This window comes from Adiantum capillus-veneris, chromosome 13, assembly GCF_014529385.1.
Source record: "Adiantum capillus-veneris isolate H3 chromosome 13, ASM1452938v2, whole genome shotgun sequence".
NCBI lineage: Eukaryota > Viridiplantae > Streptophyta > Polypodiopsida > Polypodiales > Pteridaceae > Adiantum > Adiantum capillus-veneris.
Window position 1 is genome coordinate 123,391,544 of NC_140943.1, and position 22,437 is coordinate 123,413,980.

The 22,437-nt window shown below is 41.4% G+C and overlaps 1 protein-coding gene across 1 annotated transcript; it reads left to right on the forward strand.

Moving 5' to 3' along the window:
* The first annotated feature begins 664 nt into the window (after positions 1–664).
* PBF1 (N-terminal nucleophile aminohydrolases (Ntn hydrolases) superfamily protein) lies at positions 665–9,036 on the forward strand. Its single transcript, XM_086527340.1, has 7 exons — positions 665–821; positions 949–1,056; positions 1,145–1,226; positions 8,001–8,130; positions 8,207–8,349; positions 8,445–8,531; positions 8,613–9,036. Exons 1-7 carry the CDS (start codon positions 787–789, stop codon positions 8,685–8,687), a joined length of 660 nt encoding a protein of 219 aa, XP_086383466.1. The 5' UTR covers positions 665–786; the 3' UTR covers positions 8,688–9,036.
* Positions 9,037–22,437: the final 13,401 nt, after the last annotated feature.

Here is a 22,437-nt window from a genome sequence, read left to right on the forward strand (position 1 = left end):
TGTTGGATAGGGTAGACTTGGGGGGCATTTACTATAGCTTCCCAAGAGCTGTGTATAACCCTCATGTACCCCTTTCACTAGTTTAAGTATCCCTTTTGTAATGAAATTTCACTTATTAGATTAAGACCTCCCCTTTTGAATGTGTATTGGTTGCACCTTCAGAATAATATAAACCTCGTCATGTTGAGCTCACATGTTATTTTTGATATTTTTGAGTGACGCCCAAAGCATCTATATGGGAAAGGAGAATGAAGACCGAATGTGGAGGATAGCCAAGCTATCTCGAGGCAAGAAAAGCACAATCTTTGCTCTTGATACGATTTTTATTGTTCTTGGTTTCATTATCTTTTATTTGTTCGTAAATAAGTTAAAACACTTCAAGAGAAACGTTACTTGCTTTTAATCGGTCTTAACCGTGCTTAAGTTTCCATTATTTCTTGCATGGTTATAACATTAAAACTTCATGCCACAAAAGGTTAATTTGCACAATGTAATTTTCCTCGTCTCTTTAAGCCCTTAGGTCATAGATGGTAATTTGCAAGGGGTGGCTTGCCCTTGTGGTGGCTCATATTTTTGTTACGTCAAAATGTTTGTTCATTTTTGTTTTGAGATATTGAAGTAGAAATGAGAGTTTTGAACGCTCCAATTCAAATTTTCCCAAATTGAAATTAACATTAAAATTGTAATTGTGATTGTAATAATTTTGTTGAGGTTCAATAAAACGTTAGTATTACTAACAGCAGCTTGAAGAACAAGGAAAACCTCTGCAGATCGCACCTGTCAGCTATGGCGAATTGGAGCCCGTACGACAACAATGGAGGGTAAGCACTTACACGCGTTTCATACACACGCGCACACTCACACCCCAGACACACACACACACACACAGAGAGAGAGAGAGAGAGAGAGAGAGAGAGAGAGAGATTTTCATCTATACGCTTTTGGCAGCACTTGTGTTGCAATAGCAGGAACAGACTATTGTGTGATAGCTGCGGACACCAGATTGTCCACTGGATACAGCATTCTTACTCGAGAGCACACAAAGATGTGTCAGCTGTATGTTTTGCTACCATATATTTTACAAGAAAGCCGATGTGTTATCAGCTACATTTTTAGCTTTTTTCTCACAGTGGTTCTCTGGCAGGTCAGATAAGTGTATCTTGGCTTCATCAGGTTTTCAAGCTGATATTCGTGCATTGCAAAAGAATCTTGATGCACAACATCAGGTTAGCAGCTACAACTGTCTGATAGGACTGTTTTATATTCATGTACCCATTCGTGCTGGCACGGTGAAGAGTGGAGCATTTGTTCTCCCTGCCTAATGGTATCTGGAACTGTGGTCAGCTAGTGAACTTGAAAGGATCAATTTTACAGTCTTTTTGGCAACTCAAAGATTGTAGATACTGGCAAGACCTCTCTCTCTCTCTCTCTCTCTCTCTCTACATAAAGATCAAAAGGTCCACTATATATATATATATATATATATATATATATATATATATATATATATATATATATATATATATATATATATATATATATATATATAGAGAGAGAGAGAGAGAGAGAGAGAGAGAGAGAGAGAGAGGAGTCCTTCCACCTTGCCCCCTTCAGAAAATTTTTGCCTGCCCTTGTGCCCCCCTTTTTGCGTTCGGTTTTTGCATTTTCTTTGTTTATCTTGGGGGTTTTTGTCCATGTTTCCCTTTTTGTCTCCATGTTTGCTTGTTTGCTATATGTTATAGACTTGGGCACCCCAAGCCAAAGATCTAATGCAACACGTGAGAGAAATTGGAACAACTGAACAAAATTGAGAGAGAGTCAATACGACACGGTGGAGTTACGCGCCGAAAGGTATTAGCCCAAAAGACTGGCGCTTCTTCTCAACATTTCATTATTATTTTGCTTCAACAAGTACAATGTTCGAGGGTCCTCTCTCTCTGCAGTGCTCCCAAGCAAATTTGTCAGCGAAGATGAGGCCTTGGCACACTTATAAAGGCCCCTAGCCATATCAAAAGCAGTTACATGAAAATCATTAAGCCCCAAAAGCTCCTATGCCCAAAAGCATGCATCCTTTGGGCTGCTTTGTAAAATGCGGGTGTTCGTACAGCCACATCGGCAGTTAGCGCGATTCACGGGTCTGCCGTACAGCGATGCCTTTTCAACATTATCTATGCAATCGAGGTCCCTTGCTTTATTTACAAGGTTTTAAGCCCCTCGACGGGAGTACCAGAAGTTGGTACAACTTATCAAATTAGTACCCTTAAATTTGGGCCACTCGGATAGGTGCCATAAGTTGGTTAATGAAACTGGCCCGTGGGGCGGTAGGCGTTGGCTTTCACCTGAAATTCTTTACTTTATACACACAGAGAGAACGTGCAAAGGAAACCTGCGACAAGAATTAACACTTGAATACACACACGGCTTGGAAGCTAGAACGCCCCGAGCAAACGCCGACAACCTGTAGGCCCCAAAATTGGCGCCCCTTTCGGTATTTCTTTATACTTTGAGAGGGTAAATTTACAAAGTAGAGTCCTAGGAATCCTTTGTCTATATCCAACTAGATACCACTTGATTTGGCCAAAGTTCGGCAGCATAACACCCCAAAACTTGCGTGAAATCAATTCCCCTGTTGGAACTCACTTCCACTGGCATAAACCCTCTGATTCCTGCCCAAAAACAGTAAATTCAGCACGCTGTATTTACTGGTTTTTGCCCTGCTTTCAGCCTCGAACAGTCCACTAACTGTCCTCTACCAGTGGGGCACGATTCCCAAGTGTTCTGGTGTCCATATGGCTGAAAAACAGTCAATTTTTTGCGCATACACAGCGCTGAATTTGCACCTGTACGGTGAGGTTATGACCCTGACCGGTGCCTGCTTTGGAGTAGCAGCTAGCTACCCCTGTTCCTGCTCAAGGAGACTCTTGCCTCAGCACAAAAGCATGAAACCACACAGCTGTACATCAGTCAAATGAAGAGCCCTCTTGTGGGGCATCACATAACTGCACGTAGGGGAGAGAGAGCAGTGTGTAGCGTGTAGGGCATCACTCCTAGCACCACACTGTACATAGAGAGGAAAGCAAGCACTCCATAGCTCTTAACCTGTGAGACAAGTTCTCAGTGAAGCATCCCCCCAGCATAAATTGAGCGCCCCCTCTGCTGCCCTCGACGTGTAATGCATCTGTGAACAAATAGATGCAAAAAGGGGAAGATTTCCATGGCTGCCAAAACCTGCGTATCGCTGAAAACGCAGCAAAACAGCCCTGTAAACATGCATCTGATGCCTTCCAATGCTGAAAATGAGCTCCTTAGTCTTAGGTAAAGTCATGGGAAGGTCAAAAATGGAGAGAGATGGCTGAAAATCACAGTTATCAGCCTCCAAAACTACTCCTAAAAGTTAGTTACGAGTTCTCTTTTCCCAAACTTGGTAAATTGACCAAAAAGTGTCACTTGACACTCATACATGCAATTTCCCCGCATTGGGCTTCTTGCTTAAAAATCTCTCAATAGGTGTATCAGTTGACTTTGCAGCAGAGTAATAAAATGTTCCCCTTGTCATACCGAAGATAATGACGTGAACACATTTCATGGCCCAAAATAGCAGTTCCCTAAAGTTTAGGAAATGATTCCGTTGGGCTCCCACTGGTCATCTGACAATCTATCCTCATTGGGACCGCATCCAAAAGTGCAATGTGGCCCAACTGTCGGATACTTTCTGTTGGTGATCCCACCTTGACTTTATGCCTTTATTGAGTTCACTTCCGAGTATCCACCAACTTGCTAAGTGTGACGGGGGAACCTACATGATCTTGAACTGAGCCTAGACATCCTTTTACTTTACAAGTTCCAGTGCTGACCAACTTCCCGTCTACGGGTGAAACTACCGTTCACATTGGCCATACAATGTTCGACCATTTGCAACTTCAAAAAGAGGGTCTCAAAAATTAAACAAAAATCATTGGAAAGAAACCAACAACTAAGGTTAGCAGTTGCCACGTCCTCGTGACAGTTAAACTTCTTCAGCCTCTTCCTGAGAGATTCTAGGCCCTGATGTCCAGGCTCAGTGCTTTAGGCCAGCCATGTCATCACTTTGTGACATACCCCCCTCTTGAAAGAATTGTAATCGCCCTACATTAGGCTCCCAATTTCCGAAGTACGGAACTCCGTAGACTGTTCGTGTTTTTGTTTCTAGAATCCTTGTGCGTAGGCCAAGGCCTCCTCACTCCTTCTCTGTGATAGAGTATCTGCAAAAGCACAAACACAAAATAACAACTCGTATAGCGTTTCACAATCTGTACATGTTGCTCCGTGTGTCGAAAATCGATCTTCGCACACTGGCTTTGCACGATCACCTGCAATCTGTAGCTTCGTGCTGGCAGAGTCCTCAGTTGCTAGCGTTGACAAAACTTTCTGACTGGGAGAGAGGGCTGGCTGTACCCATAGCTGGTGCGGTGCCGGCTATAATAGTTGCAGAGAGTAGCGTTAGAGGAGGGGAAAGGCTGGCGGTAGTTTTGGCGTGAATAGAGGCAGAGAGGGATCGCAAGCTAATTCAGCCCAAAGAGGTAGCGCTAGTTTTCTCTAGGAAGCCTTGCTTTATTTTTACAGTTGGCTGTCCAGTTATTAAGCGGGCGGCCGGTCACCCTTTAAAAATGTGTGCCTGTTTAAAAACTCAATAAACTCAGTGAGTTGAAAATTGATGCGAAATAACACTTCCAGGCGTCCCCGGATGCAATTCTCAGGCATGGATGCAATGCAAACACATATTCCTAGTAAGAAAGCATTTGCTTTTCCCGAAAGGCACTTAAAAATATTTTGCTTTTTTAAAAAAGCTTCTCAAAACCAATCTTTATTCTTGTGCTTGTGTTTTTATGTGTATTTCTTTTTCCCAAATCTCAAACAAACTAATCCACTGCAAAAGTCTTATCCTTAGTCAAAACGATTGGTGGAAGCAAAGGCTTACCATAAAGAATCTCAAAGGGTGCCTTCCTCATAGACGAATTTACGGTATTGTTATATGCGTACTTGACAAGGGGCAAATACTTCTTCCAATTAGAATGTTTGTTGGGCACATAGGATTTCAACATATCCAACAATGTAGAATTGGCGATTTGACTTTGCTCATCCGTCTGGGGATGGTTTGGAGAAGAAAAATTCAATTTTGTGCAAAGGTTTCTTGTCATGCGAGGATCTCGATCACTCACAATAGACTTGGGCATCCTATGATGCTTAAAGATCTGTGCTAGAAAAATTCAAGCCATATGATCCGCTTTGATCGTTTTCGTGACTGGAATAAATCTATCCATAATGGTCCAGAGCGCATCCAGAGTAAAATCCATGGCAATACTCTCCTAGGGTTGATCAAGCACATGCAAAGGTTTGAGTAACCCAGGCGTCTCATGCCGATCATACTTTACTTTTTGGTAAACCAAACATTCCTTGACATATTGATCGATGTCTGCTTTAAGCCTTGGCTAAAAGAAATAGCTTTTCAATGCTGAAGTCCTAGGTTCTAGAACCCATCTTTATTCTTGTGCTTGCATCTTTACACGTATTCCTTTTTCCAGTTCGGATTTCCTACCAGACCAATGGAATACTCCCTTTTCGATACTTCCGTCACCCATCATGTGACGCATCGAGAATATCCACTTCCCGGTCTCTCCCACAGAACTAACAGTACAACCCCTTCACGATGCCTAATGTTACCCATCATATGACACAACAGAGTTGTCTGTTCCTGATGGATTTTAATAATTCCAGTAGATCTACAGTTCTTAACCTTTACGGTTCAAGTGCACATGTTGAAATATCCTAATTTCAATAAATAGAAATTAGTCAAAAAAAAAAGAAAATAGTCCATTTAGCAACAATGTCTTTGTTGCTGCATCATGCAATGTCTCAGTCAGCAAAGAGGTGATCTCCTCCATAGAGTCCTGGCCTGGCTGTTGTACATAGACGACTATAGGTCTCCTCTGTATAAATGGAGTCCGTCTCTGGTGTAAATATGTATAGCGGGTATGTGTCCTCCCTCCTGATACCTGGGCTAACTCTACTGAAAGTAGATGGAAAGTGTCAAGAGAGCATGATCCACTGCTACACCCAGTGGTCTAGGTCCTACGATGAAATCCTGAATGCAAGGGACGAAGCTCGGCTGTGCCATGACTTAGTCCACTCAGCTGGCCCCATGCGTGTGTGGAAAGCATGTGAAACCGGCCGCTCTAGGAAAACGTTGTAGGCCATTAAGTATGGCCAGACCATGTGTAGTCGCCATCCGTGAGATGTCTCCCGTACTTTATTTGCTCTCTGTCCTGTGAATGTCTATCAAGCACCAAATCTCCTACATCCAGCTCTCTAAGCATCTCCTCTAAAGTGTCATAGTCTATAGAAGACTGTCTGAGCATTGCCCATTCGGGCATTGAAGTCCCCTAGGAGGATTACGTCACCATCCTTGGATAACTCCCATACGTCATCGTCTAGGACAAAGAAAGGCGACTGCCCTCTAGGCCCAGCATAGACTGATGTACTGGGGGGAAAGTAGCATATGGCTAGATAGATTTTACGTGGGTACCTGGGCAGCATCTCATGGTGGGACAGCTATGATTTGGCATGGCACAATGCTCTCTGATCATTCCCCAATTTCTTGACATTTGAGATTTGAGACCACCTCTATGCGTAGACGGGGATCGCACATACCTGACTTGGTGTTACAGGAAGCTTCATTGTGAGTTGATTTGGAATGTTTGGACATGTGTCATGCACTTGTTCTGTAGATCCCGCGCCCCATCTGGCTACATACATTGCTGCGTCTTCCGAGGTTTGTTGACAGGCAGCTGCAAAGTGGCGACGAGGGGAACATGAGTTACAGGACCATTTTGAGTTGCATCTGCTTTCCACCTTGATACATAGCCCACCTATTGTTACCTTGCTTTTGTACTTCCTTTGGGTGATAAGCCATTGAGCATCTCCAGAAGTCTCTTATGTGCATAGAATACAGCCCGTGTGTGTGTGTGTGTGTGTGTGAGAGAGAGAGAGAGAGAGAGAGAGAGAGTTTTGTACTTGGTGCATTGCACACACTTAGCCTCCCACTTCATCGACCCTGACTTTCGAACTTACAGAAAGAGTATCGTACCTACTGGTGTGTGCAACTTTTATGAAGCTGCATCCTCGCTGTTTGATCCAACCACGTAAACAAGAAATGTAATTTTGCAAAGTTAAGGGCTCACAGGTATTAAATGTGTTTCGTGCAAAAGAACGTTCTGCAAAGTTTCGTATGGGTGCGAAACGCGTTTCATTACAACAGTGTCTGCAACTAACGTCTTAAGTACAAAGTAATCAAATTAAGCTGTTGTCCTTAATCTCATTTAAAAACTAAATCATTTAAATTTAGCTGTTTGTTTTCCTTCAAAGGGTGAATCTGGGCTTATCCTGGATTCATCTAGGTATATTTTTTAGTCGTATTGCGGACATGCAGACTTCACGTTGTGAAGTTTTCATCCGAGTTACGACCAGTTGATATTGTGCTAATTCTTTCTATCTTTTGTGGTGCGTATGCCCTATCAACTACCTCATTTTTGTGCTAATTTTTCTGATTTAATGCTTCTTTTAGTGCTAGGCTTCATTATGGCTGAGTCTGCCCTTGATCTCCGGAGTCATGACAGAAACTCAGCACACTGAACTTTGTGTTGATGTATGCTCATATGTGTGTGCGTGTGTTGTGTGTTGTGTTGGGGAGCATATGTTAGTACCTAGTTCTACACCCACTATTGGGCACTGATGACGTTAGTGGGGATGTCATGGTATTTAGTCAATACTATGCATGATGGAGCTGATGGTTATATTGTCTTGTGGGTGACTACCATGGGTCTATACCTTGCACTTTCCTTCAAGGGTGAATCTGGGCTTATCCTGGATTCATCTAGGAATATGTTTGTTTTCATTTGTCTTGCTGGAAAACTGAAGGATAATTCTGATCACTGTTTGCATGCATCATTAACTTTTCCAAACAGATATATCAGCATCAACATAGCAAAAAGATGAGCTGTCCGGCTATGGCACAGCTGCTATCAAACACCTTATATTACAAGCGATTTTTCCCGTATTATGCCTTCAATGTTCTTGGAGGTTTGGACAGTGAAGGCAAGTGCTCGTGTTGGTTTTATAGGTGCAATTTTGACACCATGAATGGAGTAGCTAATGGTCTTGCTGACAGCAGGTAAGGGTTGTGTTTTTACTTACGATGCCGTCGGATCGTATGAACGTGTTGGCTACAGCTCTCAAGGCAGTGGACAGCAACTCCTTATGCCTGTTTTGGACAATCAATTACAGGCAGCTAGCCCTCTTTTGTTGCCTTCACAGGTTAAAGTCTGACATATAGCCTTTTAACTGAAGTGTATCGGCTCGTTTTTTCTGCAATATTGGGATGATTGTCCTCAACTATCTTTTACTTGCAGGAATCTGCCACTCCGCTAAGTGAGGGTGAGGCCGTTGATCTTATTATGGATGTGTTTGCTTCTGCAGCAGAAAGAGATATTTACACGGTGCGTAGTTATCAGGTGGCAGTGTTGCTTGTAACATGAGCCATGATGGTGTTATAGCTGAGTTTTTGTATTAATTTTCAGGGTGATGCAGTAGAGATAGTTGTGGTGAATGCAGAGGGCATTAAACGACAGACAATGGAGCTTCGAAAAGATTGAACAATTGAGGCTGCAATTTTATCTGAAAAGGCTGGTCCATCGAGGATGAATCTTATAACTTTCATCACGGCTCACCACTTTTTCCTATCGATAAAGCCTTTTGCTAAATAATGTCAGAAGCAGAGATATTGTGGTGTGTCGATACAATCCGATTGCATACAAAGTGGTTAGCTTTTAATCTAGAGGATATTCATATTTTTGTCTTGTTTCCTTTTGATTTATGTATGGGGGGTGGTACTTGGCCTGAGAGAATGGAAGTGGAATTCTAGTTGAAGTGAAGCGGAGTTCTAGTTTAATGTTCACTGGTACACCAACAATTAATTGGAATTGGGCGCTTTAATTTTTTGAAGACTCCATTTTCTCAATGATGGTTTGGGATGGAGCTTGTAGTGGGGAGGGCACGCTTGCATGTCAAGTTTCCCAGATTTTATGATTTTCCACGTATTTTTGTGTATCTTTTGAAGGGTAGCTCACAGTCACACGTAAAAAAACAGGTAAAATACCCAGAACAGGTAAAATGCCCGGCAAAAAGCAACCTTGGTAAAGAGTACCGGGCATAATTAAATCGTTGCAACTAGCTGATGTACTCCCATCTTTTTTGGGTTAAATTGCTTGGAAAAAGATGTCTTAGTAACGTTGTAGTCGATAAATGTGGATTTTGCTTGTCTGGCCACCAGGGAGCGGAAGCACAAGACTTTGTATGGTTGCATGTCTACAGTCAATCAAAATGAAAATTTGAAGGTGTCCCATGTCATTTTCTTGGAAGGGGAATCTACAAAGTTAGGTGCCTTTTTGTTTGAAAGTGATCGCATTGGTCTTACTTTTGTAATGTGTGGATATCCTTTTACAGGGGTGATTGGCAGTTTTTGTCTAGCTCTGTAGGAAGGTTTGCAGAGGTCAAACTGGATATATGAGCAGTCCTAATTAATGTGGGCTATTTTTAGTGAGGTTTGCAAGTATGGAAGGCTGTGTGAACACCATTCAAAAGATTTGTACTCACGTCTGACATCACCAAAGATTTGTACACCCACAAAGCTGCACTTCGTAGGTAGGTGCCTAACATAGAACCTCCTAGCTCAATGGGGGTCTCAAAGAGGCCATGTCAATGTTAAGCTTTAAACAACCATTCCTCTTTCTACACACACACACACACGTGCGCGTGCGCACACACATACACACAGAAAGAGAGAGAGAGAGCTCTCCTTGTGTACACGACGATAGTTGAAGCCACCCTTGGAAGATAGCTTGGAATCCGCCTTTGGCTGTAAAATGCAACAGCCTGAGAGAGAAGAGCAGCAGAAAGCTGTCAAGAGCTATCCCATAAGTCTTGAATTCCGGACCTTGCATGGGTGTGGAATAAACAAGCTTGCTCATGAACGTGCGCACACACATACACACAGAAAGAGAGAGAGAGAGCTCTCCTTGTGTACATGACGATAGTTGAAGCCACCCTTGGAAGATAGCTTGGAATCTGCCTTTGGCTGTAAAATGCAACAGCCTGAGAGAGAAGAGCAGCAGAAAGCTGTCAAGAGCTATCCCATAAGTCTTGAATTCTGGACCTTGCATGGGTGTGGAATAAACAAGCTTGCTCATGAAACTTTTCTTTCTTGAGAATGGTTGGCTACTCTGTCGCACTGCCTTTGCGACAAATTGTTCAGCGACTATTTGTGATGGTTTGTAGAGAGAACGATTTGCACCTTGCACTTGGTCGCTCATGACCCAAACAGGGTAACATTGGTGAGAGGGAATTGATGCACATTGCTGCATCCAGTGTTTGATGTCTACCTCTTGTACACTATTTGTCGTACACTATTTATCCAGATGAGATTCGTTAGATAGGCATTGACACTAATTTTTTCCTTATGCTTTGGCTAATCTTGGAATATGTAAGTGCTGATTGTTGCTTTACAATAGGTAAACTTATTTATTTTAGAATGGTGGGCAATTTGCAGATCCTTGTTCTTACTTTGTTTTAAATAATGACCATAGTATGAAACTCTGATGTAAGAATCGCTCACCCTTGCATCTTGAATGTTGTGGCTTTGTGATAGTGTCTAGAAGTAGCATTGTAATTTTCTGTAAATAATGCTACCTAAACCAACAAAGTAGCACCGAATTTTTCAAAAGTCTTGTTTAAATGCATGAATTGATGCTAAACAAGGATCACTATCTAAATTGACGAGCGTGTGATCCCACATGAGTGGTAAGTATCAGGTGATGATAGTGTGGACTGAGCGATGCTTTTGAAATCCATTGATATTCTTCTAGAGAGAGTGATTTTTTGTGTTTACATGTGATATTAGTTATGTATGGTGTCAACTATAGTTTTAGGAATTAAAATTTTCCTCATCATCTTCAACGAGAGGGGGTATGGTAGGGCCTTTGTATGGTTTCTATGAGCTAACGTGGTAGGAATTTTGTATCCTTTTGTGTGAAGGATACCCAAGTGGAATGCACTGGCATTAATTTTTTTTCCCTTTGGAGTATTTTGAATGGGCCAAAGATTCTAGGGAGCGGTTTGACTCTTGGATACATTTCTACACTTTTAGTCCATGTTTTCGGTTCTGATGTGCTCTTCTAATTAAGTCAATGGCGTCTTTTAAGATATTAACATGGTCTCATGCCAAGGAGTTAGTAGCTCAAGTGAGATCACCAATTATAGATTTCTATTGGTTTTTGATTTCATCAATAGGTAAAGAATTCATCGTAAAATACACTGCTTGAGGTGCATAAATACCATGAGGCCAAGTTCATATGTTTATTACCTCTATAAATTTGCAACTAAGTATTGAAAGAAAAATGAAAGTAGGAGAGGACTTACTAGATTGCATCTCTATAGATACTTGCATCCTTGAATGTATTCTTCATCATGTCCACACCAAAAGAGTACATTATCTTTGCATAGAACAATATTAATCTTAAAAATATGAAGAAGACTGCGGTTAGTTCTATTTTGGATTGTTTTTTGTCAATGATAATGGGCTTGAAGACTTCGTTTGCTTTGTGAGGGTAAAGATGGGTCCTCTTACCACCATATTTTGTGCATGGAGGAGGGCAGATACCCTTAATGTGGCTCTTTGTCACAACTTTCAAATTGTGGCGGATGTGGTCGATGAGGGTGAGATGGCAAAAATACAACTACTAGACATATATTTGGCTTAGGGGACGGACATCTTGCAGGCTGTAGCTCATAGCTGATAGTACATCTTATCCGATACTCATACACACTTTCAAGAATGTTCGTACCTATATGTGCATACACACATGGTACAAAGTGGCACGATTAACAATCTTTTGCATGCCTTGCTTCCTTTCCTCGTGGCATGGTGGTCTATGTCTCATCAATTTTGCTTTAGTCCTATTTTTTAGTCTTGATTCATATATAATAGTTTCCCTAAACACAATTCTTGCCAGGGAGTATACAAAAGAGGAGAAGCTATTCCGTTGGAATTTGAGACAACTTCATTTCAACCACCACCACCACTGACTTTGTAGAGAGAAATTTGTTTACAATGTAACACTCTCTCTCTTAAATGATTGTTCGTCTTCTCTAGTGGCAATGTCAATTCTTCGATTCCAATCATGACAATGGCATGTAAAGTGCAGTACATTGATGCTCTTGCAATACATTGATGGTGGGGAATGTCAGAAAGGGAAGTCTCATTTGGCAGTGCCTTAGCTGATATGTATGTCGAATGTAGTACCCTTATGGAAGCACAAAGTTATTGATGATCTTGGACATAATCTATTAACCGAATGTTAAGAGAAGGCTTTCTGGGGAATGCTATCACTTATACTTGCATCTTGATGGCCCGTGGCAATATCCACGACACTAAAATGGAAACAAAATTCACGACGATATTGTTAGTCAAGGACTGTTTGGAGGAAGATGTCGTGCTTGGCAATGCTTTGATTTGCACTTGTAGTAGGCAATGCCTTGGTGGACATATATGCCAAAATGGTGTGCGCATAAGGATAGGGTAAGGGGCCCCACTTAAGGCCACCTAAGCCGAACTCGAGCTCGCGACCTCTGTGCTGCACCAAAACAGAAGGCGAGAGGCGCAATAGAAAGCTCTTCGTTGTCGCTAACCACAAAACAAGTACGGTGACGAGCCGATCTGTGCAGAGAGTATGGCGCTTGCGAAGTTTTTCTGTGTAACAAAATTGGGGTCGAGAGGGAAGCAACTCCCAAGGGAATCCAAAGAATCCAGGGAATCCAAAGAACATTGGGCATAAATTCACTAAGGAGACATTGCAGCAATTGAAGATTGGAGAAGATGGTTTCCTCAACAAAGAGGAGTGCTTTCAAGGTTTGCTTGAAAAACACGGTAAAGCTTTTGCTTTTGAGCCAGGTGAGATTGGGTGTGTGAATCCAAGTGTTGTTTCACCTACAGTTATATTCACTGTTCCTCACATGCCATGGAGCTTACGTCCCATTCCAGTTCCTAAAGCTCACTTGCCAAAGCTTATCGATTTGCTTAATGAGAAGATACAAATGGTAATTTTGGAGCCATCATGTGCACCATACTCCAATCGATGGTTCATTGTTCAAAGAAAAATGGTAGGTTCATTTAGGACATGTAGTCGGTTAACAAGTTAACAATCAGTAATGTGGGTACTGGCCCAATCGTGGATGAATTTGCTAAGGCCTTTGCAGGTAGATCAATTTAGTCTATGGGTGATCTTTGCTCTGGATATAATCAATTTCAGTTAGCTTTGGAGAGCAGGGATCTTACTATGATGCATACACCTCTCGGGTTTTTGGTAAGGATGTGCACTCTGCCACATGGTGCTACTAATTTTACAGCTTATATGATGAGTGACATGAATAAGATATTAAGGGACTTTATCCCTCATGTTGCTATTCATGATCTACCAATTAAAGGATGTGAGGAAGGATCAAAAGACAAGCTAAAAGATCAGAGGGGGGGCCGATAGTTTGTTGCTTAACATATTGCTGACTGTGACTCTATTTTGTCCAAGCTTGAAGAAGTTAGCACATTCAGGGTAGAAATCAACTTTTGGTGCTAAAGAGGTTTTAATTGTGGGACATATGTGCAGTCCAAAAGGTAGAAATCCAAGTTCGACTAAAGTTGAAGCTATCCAAAAGATGAAGGAAACATGCTCTTCAGTTAATGAAGTTCGTTGGTGCGTGTGTATTTTACCTTATTTGGTTGCCACATTTTGCTCATGTTGCAGAGGTGCTTTATCAATTGCTAAGGAAAGGAAGAGGTTTGTTTGGGAAGAAGTTCACACGGAGGCGATCAGGAAGCTAAATCAAATGCTTCTTGAGGCTCCTACCTTGAGGAAGGTTGATTATAAATGTGGAAGGCCAATAATATTTACAGTTGATACTAGCGCGACAGCTATTGGGTGGGCTATAGGTCAAGATGATTCAGAAGGACACATGTATGCAGTTCGATTTGGAGCAAAGGTGCTCAATGCTCGTCAACAAGGTTACCCACAGGTTAAGAGAGAACTTTGGGACGTTGCTACTACTCTAAGGTCTGATAAAGAATATTTTATTGGAGCTTTAGTAGTGGTAGAGACAGATTGCTTGCCATTGATAGGGATGATTGCAAACTTCTCTACTCCGGACATTGCCATGCTATGATGGATAGCTTATATTAAGTCTCTTAACCCTAAATTTTGTCATATTGCAGGTAGAGATAATCTTGTTGCATATATGTTATCAACGACTAGATTTTAAGATGAAGAAGAGATGCTTACCACGAGTGATGACGTTGGCTTGAAGTTCTATACATCTTCTTACCTACATGAAAATTGCGATAATATTGCTCATATTTTTGAAGTATTTTTTGAAGAGTTCTACGAGGGAGAGTGGATTTTGATTGGCCGCTACCTAAGCACTCTAACCTGGCAATAAGGATGGACTGACCAAGATTATAAAAGAATAAGGAAGAAGGCCTACGGCTATTTTATGAAGCATGGTTATCTATGGAAGCAGCCAAAGGGTTTAGGAGGGGTACTGCAACGGGTTGTTTGTGATAAAGCGACTCAACAACAGGCTATAAAAGAGTCTCATGAGAGCTTGTGGGCTAGACACAGAGGAGTATGGGCAACCTTTGTCAAGATCAAAGACCGGTACTGATGGAAGGGTATGTATAAGGATGTGGCTCAATTTGTGGAGACATGCTTAGTATGCCAACAATATTCTAATGTGCAACATCGAGATGAATTGCATCCCACCTATCCACTGGCTATGAACTACAAGTGGATGGTGGACCTTATTACAATGCCAATAGGAGTGTGGCAGATGAGGTATTTGTTTTTCCAGAGACAATCTTACTAACCAGGTTGAAGGAAGAGCTTTGCGTACCACAACTACCAGTCCAGTTTGCAAGTTCTTGCTTGAAGATGTGATTTCCATGTATGGATGTGTTGGTAAAATTACTATTGACAGAGGCGAGCTAGATGCAGATGAAGCTCGTGATTTCTTTGCTCAGCTGGGCATTAATCTAGCTCTCACTACAGCATACAATCAAGAAGGGACTGGAAAAAGTGAAAGAGGACATTCGCCTATTGTTAAAGCCTTAGCAAAGGCATGTCAAGGGCATATTGGTGATTGGCCTAAGCTCTCACCATTTGATTTATGGGCTGATCATACTACACACAATTCTGTTACAAATTTTATGCCATTCGAGTTGATGCATGGGAAAAAACCCATTATGCCTATAGAGAAAACAATCATATCTTGGACTATAATGCCATGGGAAGAAGGTATGACTACATAAGACTTGCTTGCTTTGCATATTTGCCAACTTGAGAGGCATCAAGAAGATATCGAGCAGGCTAAAGTGAAGCTTAAGGAGGCAAGGTTGAAGAATAAAGCAGCATTTGATGGAAAGCATAGACTACGACCCATGCTATCAAAGACGGCAACTGGGTACTTGTTTATGGCAATAGCCTGGAGAACCAATATACTGCTATGTGAAAGATAGTTGAACAATGGTTTGGACCATATGTGGTGCTTCATGCTTACGATAATGCGACATATAAGCTATGTGACCTTGATGGCACTATGCTCAAGGTGCCTATTGCAAGAAAAAGGGTTAAGTTGTTTAAGAAGCAAGAAGGTGAGATTGTTCTTGAAGATCTTAGTTCAGATCAACCTCTAGAAGAAAATGATACGTATGCATCGGGCGATGTGTCTAATGATGCTTTTGATCATGTTGATTAAGTGAAGACCGGTTGGCAGTGAGACCGGAGGGTGTGCAGGTGTAGAGGGGGTCAATGTCGTGCAGATCCACTTCCATGATGGGAAAAATATCAGAAGGATGCACATTGTGCTTGATTGAAGTCTACTTGATGATTGATCAGTGATCATGGCTTGATAACAAGCTAGTTTTAAGCTTTATGTATGCTAGATGCAACTTTAAGGGGGCAAAACTATGTTTGTAATGCTAAAAGAGGGTATATCTAAAGTGACAAACAATGGGATTTTATGGATTATAATTGCAGTGCTCAAGGTGCTCTACGGGCCTGTCTTTACGCCTTGTCAATTGGAGTTACAGTGAAGAAGTTATACCAGTTTGAAGTTGAGTGGTTTGCAAATCTGTACCGGATTGGGCAACTGCAGATGAGGGATTGGAAATAAAGTAATTGCATGGGCCTGAGGTGCTCATCTTGTGGTGGGTGTCGGTCTCTTCAGATCAGAAATCAAGTTATGGTTGCTAGGATACTGCCAATTTAAATTTCACTGGGGGCTAGTTTCGTATCAGTTTGGTCGCCTCAATCAATGTGCCATTTGATAATTTCTGGGCTTGAACCACATATTGGAATATCATGCAGCTAGTAGAGTAGTAAGTGCTTGATGAGTTTTCAGCTAAAAAGGTTTTTCGGAATGTCATCTCTTGCAGTACATTGATGATGGGGACTGTTAGAAAGGGAAGTCTCATTTGGCAGTGCCTTAGCCGATATGCATGTCAAATGTAGTACCCTTACGGAAGCACATAAAGTTATTGATCATCTCAGGCATAATCTATTAATCGAATTAAGAGAAGGCTTTCTGGAGAAATGCTATCACTTATACTTGCATCTTGATGGCCCATGGCAATATCCATGACACTAAAACTGAAACAAAATTCACGATGATATTGTTAGTCAAGGACTGTTGGAGGATGATGTCTTGCTTGGCAATGCTTTGATTTGCACTTGTAGTAGGCAAAGCCTTGGTGGACATGTATGCCAAAACGGTGTGCTCATAAGGATAAGGGCTTAAGCAATTTTGGCCACCTCCCATAGTAAGGCCGTCAAATAGGGCTTAGTGGGTGTGAATGGAGGAGGGAAAAATAAGGCATGTCGGCAGGCAGCGAACATGGAGGCGCAGGAAGAAGGAGAAGAGCTTGCACAAGCTGCCACGGTCATTGATCAAGACCAACATTGAAGCGAAAAGTGTTGGGGATCTTCAAGCGCAGCCATTCATCATCAGCGGCACCAAATTTTGTGCTCGTCCCAAGCCGGTCTGCCATGTCAGCATGAGGCTTGTCACGCCGCCGTGACAAGCAATAGAAGGGGTATTTTTTAAGCCTAAAAATAGAAAAGCAAGGAGAAAACTTTTGAGGCAAAAACGAGCAGGAGGACAAGGGGGTTGTTGTTGCATGTAAGAAGAAGGAGAGCGCAGGCAAGGGATGCAAAGGAAGAAGGGGAGGATGGAGCTCTCTCTCTCCCTCTCTCCCTCTCTCCCTCTCCCAAGGCTCGGAATGCAACAAAGCTCTTTATCTCTCTCTCTCTCTCTCCCTTAAAGAGAGGAGGAACTAGCAAACAAGGGGTGAGCTTGAAGCAAGAGAGGAGGGAAGAAATGGGGTATACTGATCTCGATCTCACTCTTGATGGAGGCTTTAAAGGCAAAGGAGATAAGAAGAAGGCTACCGATCTCTCGATCTCTATCTTGACCAAGGCTCGGAATCCGAAGCTCTACTTTGAAGCAACAAGAGAACTGTGGCATAATCGAGGAGATTAGGAGGGCTAACCAAGGGTTTTGAGAAGCATAGGGAAAGCTTCAACGTTGTTGATTTTCTTCTTCTTGATAATCATACAAAAACTGACCTTCATCAACGCCGACCACATCAACAGTTACTCAAAATCAATACATGCTAAATTAATGTGGCCCTAGATTTTGTAAAAGGAGCGTAAACTCCTGAATTTGCAATTATAACGGTGTTGTTAATGGCACTACCTTGGCAATTGTGCATTGAATTTTGTCGGCACTATAAAATTCAGTTGTTTTGGCACTTTGCTCCCGTTTTGAAGAGGTTACTATACAATTGTGCGGTGTGGTGCATCTTTTCTTTTCTCTCTTCTCCCACAGCTACCAGCCCGGTGTTGACCTAGGTGTTGACCTGGCTCGCCTTCCAAACCTCCCCGACAACATCAATTTCCTCAAATATGTCACCATTCAAGAAAGTTGTAACAATGTCTGATTGGTGTACATCCCATCCAAAATGAGCTGCCAATGCACAATAGTCATACGACAAGTGGGAGCAAAAGACTCTTCATAATCTATACCTTTCTGTTGTGCATAACCTTTTGGAACAAGTCAGGCCTTATAGTGATCAATCTCACCATCCGGCTTACATTTCAATTTTGTAAACCCACTTTGTATCAATGGCCTTTTTGCCAGGAGGCCAAAAGGAAAATCACATAAAGTCCATGTGTCATTTTCTATAAGTGCATCATATTCTAATTGCATGGCAGTCATCCAATTTTTAGAAATATGTGCTTTGTCAAAAGACAGAGGTTCCTCTACATCACATAAGCTAGAAATAGCCAAAGCATAACAATCTGGTGCATAAGATGCATGACGAGAACCTGAACGAGTACAACTAGACAAAGATGCAGTCAATCTACTATCACGCAAAGTATGCAACAACCATTTTGGCATACCTCTGGCTTGCTCATTCTTAGCCCTTTTCTCATCAAGTACACCATGTACATGTGCATCCGTAATAGGATAATCTGTAGCATTTTTTGAAACCCCCATAGGCTGTACATTTTTCCTCATTTGAATTTACATTCAAACTTCCGCCACTGAAAAGAGGCAAGAAACTATCATAAAGGTCTTGTGATCTTCCATTACTGTCTCTAGTACATGACAACAAGGGCTGAACAGAATCTTCCACAACACAACATCTTGTGAAACTAAGTTACACTTTGTCTGCGGATGGTACAACTTGTAACCTTTGCTTTCAGTACTATAACCAACAAAAATGCATTTAACAGCCCTATCATTCAATTTTCTGCGTTGCGTCTGTGGCACCAAAGCATAAGCTAAACAACCAAAAACGCGCATGTGATCAATAGAAGGCTTTCTATCATGCTATGCTTCATATGGAGTCATAGACTGCAAAGCCTTCGTAGGAAACCTATTGAGTAAATAAGTAGCACACATAATGGCCTCAAGCCAAAACGAATGTGGTAAAGCTTGACTCTTGACCATATGTCATGCCATCTCCGTAAGCGACCCCATTTTTCTTTCAGCAACACCATTTAATGAGGTATATACAACATTGTACATTGGTGTTTATCCACGATTAGTAAGAAATGAATTAAACACATGAGACATATACTCCCCCCCTCGATTTAAATGGAGGGTGTCCATAGTACATTTAGAGACATTTTTAGCCATAGCCAAAAATTGTTTGAAGCACATAAACACTTTGAACTTTGCTTTAAGCAGATACACCAATTCATGCGTAGAGTAACCATTAATGAAAGACAGAAAGTAAAGGTAATTGCCCAAGGACAGAGTTTGCATGGGCCCACAAACATCACTATGCACAAGCTGTAATTTGCATGTAGCCCTAATTGAACCAGCCTTTGGAAACTTCAAACGTTGCATCTTACCCAAAATACACCCTTCACAAACATGTAACATAGGGCTTCAAGAGGCGGCAAAGAAGCAACCATATCAGATTTTTGCAAACGCAACAAATTGGCAAAATTCAAACACCCAACCTGCCACCAAAACCTACAACATCCTCAACATCGCTTGTATCCACAGAACCTTGATGTACATAATTTCCCTGCACAACATTCCAAACTCCCTTTGAAACAAGAACATGTTGCATCATGTAAGCCCACATTGGGTAACTGTCCCCATCCAATTTATCCTCAGCAGTAGCAAACATGTTGAACACATCTATGTTGTTGTCAACCATGGCGAGTGCCTGCACTTGATGTGAAAATTGCATGAAAAGAGTATAAATGAAACGAGACTAACATGTGCTATATAGCACAACCCAAAAAAATATTGTAAAGGACTTGTTATGCAAAAAATAACATTGATAGAAATTTTGCACAAAACGACAAAATTGCATTGGCAACACTACCTATAGTGGAAACGGAGGCCGAAATGAGCCCAAATGGAAAATTTGAGCTAACTGAGCCCTTTGATCTTACCCAAAGTATTTGTTGACCTGCTGATGCTCACCAAGGCTCACCCAAATTGGAGAAAGTGAGTAAGCGGGTGGCGACGTTGATGCCTATGCATGGGAGGATGCGACCTGCTTTGGTATCAATTGCTGAAAATAGGGTTGCAGGGAAACACACATAACTTGGAGAAGATGAAGATGCTCAAGGAACACAACCAAGAGTAGTATTAATTAGTGTGCAATGGAAAAATAAGTTAGCTCGAGAATGATAGGCATATATACAATGCAATGGGGGGGAAAACCTCCTAGTGAGGGAGAGATGCCTCGACGGTCCTAAGTGTGTTCACACACATCACTACCATATATGTATGGTAACAGAACTCGTTGCGAAGCTCAAGAACTCCTTTCTTGTAGCAGTGGAAAAAGCGCATAGATAGGCTATAGAGAAATCAAGGGTTAGTTTAGCATCCACCTTGTGAGCCTATCACACATGGTATTTTGAGAAGGCCTTCATATGCGTGCCACCAATGTGGCATAGGAACATCCACACATGTCGTGCACAATTCATCGTCTCCTTTATAGGTAAGATGCAAATGAAATTTTGTTACCCCAAACTAAACTTTTCGTACTTATTTCTGAAGTTGAATTGCAAACCATGTAGATGGTGGAGAAAGATGGTACAAACAAAGATATCGATCTACTATACCTTGGATTTTATTGCAACATCATCTACATGCAATTATAGTTATAGGGAAAGAGGTCACAAAGCAGGTAAATTTCACCTTTGAATCTGAGTAACATAAACACATTGCAATTGCTGCATAATTTATATGTTAACTGCATGCTATAGAAAAACAAGTGTTGTAGAATGATTTTTGGGCTCCTTGAATTCTAATGGAAAAATGAATCCTACTTCTTGCATTGCACAATGTGATAGGTGTGGACAGACTTTCTCATTGTGCAGTCTCTCCACTAAATCTGGCATTCCCTAAATGCAAAATTTTCTCTAGGGATCTACTTAACGGCATAGTATCTTCTACCACACAACATGATGGTTGCAACACTTCACATGGAGCATCTCAGCATCATGGAACTAGATGCATATCAATGTGTATTCAAGCTTTGTCACACATTATGCTTGGAATTGCCGCATCCTTGTTTCTTGATGTGCACAATGGATGTGAGCAAGTATTTTAATTCATGTTTGTACTTTGAGCCATTATTGTGTATGCTATATATGCATTTGTTTAAGCAAAGAGTTCATTGCTTATTCCATGATGACGACGTTGCATGCCGCACCTTCTCTCATTAATGAGACCATTACAATTTCCTTTGCCACATACATTTTCACTTGTCAAGGACTAGTTGCATGGGCGGACCTTGTGATCTGAGGTACCATCATCTTTACATTATCTCTTGGGGTTTTAAAGGTTCCTCTCCATGTGGGATTGTCATGTTGACCACAATGACATATTGTTCTACTCATATGTGGACATTACATAGCATGCCACTGCAAAACATTGTGTTGTGCACAGAGAAGCACTCTAACTTTCCTTACCCATCTTCTCATGTTTTGCCAACATGTGTAGCTTTTAAAGGTTCCTCTCCATGTGGGATTGTCATGTTGACCACAATGACATATTGTTCTACTCATATGTGGACATTACATAGCATGCCACTGCAAAACATTGTGTTGTGCACAGAGAAGCACTCTAACTTTCCTTACCCATCTTCTCATGTTTTGCCAACATGTGTAGCCTTCAACATGCTCCCAATGAATTGTGTGTGATTTGTACATCTGCAATTTTGTAATCTCGTTTTCCTCTCATTCCTCTTTCCTTCACATACTCTTGGTACATATGCTTTTCTTGGCCATTTCAAGAAATATCACATTGGTTGTTATGACCATTCGAATTGTTTGAATTTTTTTTTTGAACTCCATTGAATCCATTCCTTTACATGTTTCAATTACAATCAAAACCTTTAGATAACATCACCATTGTACTGCATTAGGATTTTGTTGACCTTCATTACCTCCATCAATGTTAAGCCCAAGAACCTTGTGCAATGATTTTTTTGTCCTTACCCACAAGATATTCCACAACACTCCTCTCCTTCATACCTAGGGAAGTTGATGGCATGTATACCCTTCATTTCTCTCATGAAGGGTATACCCTTCATTTCTCTCATGAATAATTGAAAAAGTGAAAGGCATGGCAATCTAGGAGACGTGGTTGGTGATATGGCACATCATTGATGAGAAAGATTGATTGCCAAAGCACAAACTTCAACAATATTATCAATATTTTAATAAATGGCATGTGGCATTATGGCCACATAAAAGCATAGGCCACTGT